The following is a 2114-nucleotide window of genomic DNA, read 5'->3' on the forward strand; positions in this document are numbered from 1 at the left end:
GTTTAGTATTGGCTCAGTTTATATGAAACGCACTCTGTTCTGTCACAGAGATCTGAATACTGGGAATGACTGCAGACTGTCTCCTGAAATCATAAATATAAACTTAGAAAAGACTCACCTGCAGAAACAGTCGGTGCAGACAGCAGCAGCACACACACACCTGCAACAGGAGGTCAGAGGTCACTGAGGGTCAGAGGTCAATAAAAGCTCAGTTCAGAAATGATGCTGTTTTAGGATTTTTATGTTCCTCGACTGAAGGAAATCCAGAACCAAGAACCTCATCCCGACTCTGAGCAGAACAGGTACTGAGCTCATGCACCTGCAGATACTCAGGTGATACATCAGTGGAAGCGTCCCTGATGCACTCATGCAGACGTGCTGTCTGAGCGCGTGTTGGATGAAGCTGTAAGGATGTTCACTCACCCCGGAGCAGACAGACGGACGCAGGCTTCATGTCTGAGTGACGACTGAGAGTCTGAAGCCTGAGCAGCAGAGGTGCTTTCAGCTTCATCACTTCCCTGTTACACACTCAACACTTCCCTCTGCTCCACGCTTTCACTACTCGTCTGACTGAGCTCAGTCAGAACGCACCTGCACAAAATCAGGCATCAAGTGAAGAATCCCTCTGTTACACCAACATCACAAGTTCATTGTTAAATGATCTTTTTTCCATGTAATCCTGCATCTTAATTATAACAAGTGACCTCCTCCTGGTGTGTGGTACAGATCCTGTCTGCCAAACAGAGACATTATTCAACGTTATTGACACAGGACCAAATCACAACAACAGTCGCCTCACGGCGCTTTATATTGTAAGGTAGCTCCTACAGTAATACATACAGAGAAAACCCAACAATCATATGACCCCCTATGAGCAAGAACGTTGGTGACAGTGGGAACAAAAAGCTCCATTTTAACAGGAAGAAACCTCCAGCAGAACCAGGCTCAGGGAGGGGCGGCCACGACCGGTTGGGGTGAGATCACACTTTAAAGTGTCACTAGTCCATCATGAATCATGCTGACAGCGTCACAGATCTGAAGAGAAACCTACAAAACAGCAGCATGTGGCCTCACCTGTGCTTCATCATAGCCACAGTCAGAGACAATGACAGGATCAGCAGAAATGTCTGGAAACTAACCTTAATCCTGAACCTTTCCACCTTTAACGCCACCATCACCCTGAACTGGGCTGGAATATTAACGGGGATAAAATAAAAACCTACAATAACCTGGTTGCATTCAGGTGAAGGTGTTTCTCAAACTCTGTAGAAGCACCTTTAGATTTTTGCCCATGTTGTTTGCAGGAACATTGCAGCTCTATGAGCGCCCTCACCTCTGTCAGTGCGCCCCAGGGCAGCTGTGGCTACAATGTAGCTGCCATCACCAGTGTGTGGATGTCTGCATGTAGTGTGAAGCGCTTTGGGGTCCTATGGACTAGAAAAGCGCTATACAAATGCAGGCCATTCACCATTTACCTCATCAGGTCACCCCACAGGTTTCAGATGGATCATCTAAAGCTTTCACCTTCTTCTGGTGTTTCCTGCTTTTGTTTATGTAGATGTCTGCTCTGGTCACTGTTGGACTGACAGGTTAGCTGAAGGTGTTCAGATATTCATTGTGGATTTAAATATATTTGCAGCGTCAGACTTTGGTCCTGCACAGCGCTGCGACTCTCAGCTTGTATTTTTATCCTGCACGTCTCTACATGATGCTCCTGAAACTCTTTCTGTTTCTTTTCCTGCTTCATCTTTTTCCTTAAAAGGTGTCGGGATGGCGAGCCGTGACTGATGATGGGAAGTGATGAACTTTCAGTCTGTGTTGGTCGGGTCTGATTTAGAGGCGGGTGGATTGATCCAGATATAAATTGTAGTCGATCAATGCTTTGTTTCTGTGTTCAATATGTAGCCCACAGAATTGTGTTGCTTTTGATTGTGATGGGGGAACATGAAGCATGTAAAATGTGAGTGTTTGTGTGCTGAGTCTCTTTTGTTTACAGCCTGTAACACATTTAGGCAGGAAGCTTACTGCTGTGTTTGACTGTGTTACTCATTACTGTGGAAAGTCACAGTCACAGTGGGTTAGTGGTCATTAAATGTCTCACACCAATTTAAACC

At 45.6% G+C, this 2114-nt stretch overlaps 1 protein-coding gene across 1 annotated transcript in view; it reads right to left on the reverse strand.

The window, feature by feature from the left end:
- The window catches only part of LOC102205801 (uncharacterized), a 6052-nt gene extending 5584 nt beyond the window's left edge, over positions 1-468 (reverse strand). Inside the window, exons 1-2 of the mRNA XM_013907923.1 lie at positions 424-468; positions 119-160 (exon numbers count right to left, since the gene is read on the reverse strand). Of these exons, the coding sequence (XP_013763377.1) occupies positions 119-160; positions 424-454 (73 nt within the window). The 5' untranslated portion in view covers positions 455-468. The remainder of the gene's footprint in view (positions 1-118; positions 161-423) is intronic.
- Between the last annotated feature and the right edge of the window lie 1646 nt (positions 469-2114).

Source organism: Pundamilia nyererei, unplaced genomic scaffold (genome assembly GCF_000239375.1).
Source record: "Pundamilia nyererei isolate P.nyererei 1_Seehausen unplaced genomic scaffold, PunNye1.0 scaffold00613, whole genome shotgun sequence".
NCBI classification, from domain to species: domain Eukaryota; kingdom Metazoa; phylum Chordata; class Actinopteri; order Cichliformes; family Cichlidae; genus Pundamilia; species Pundamilia nyererei.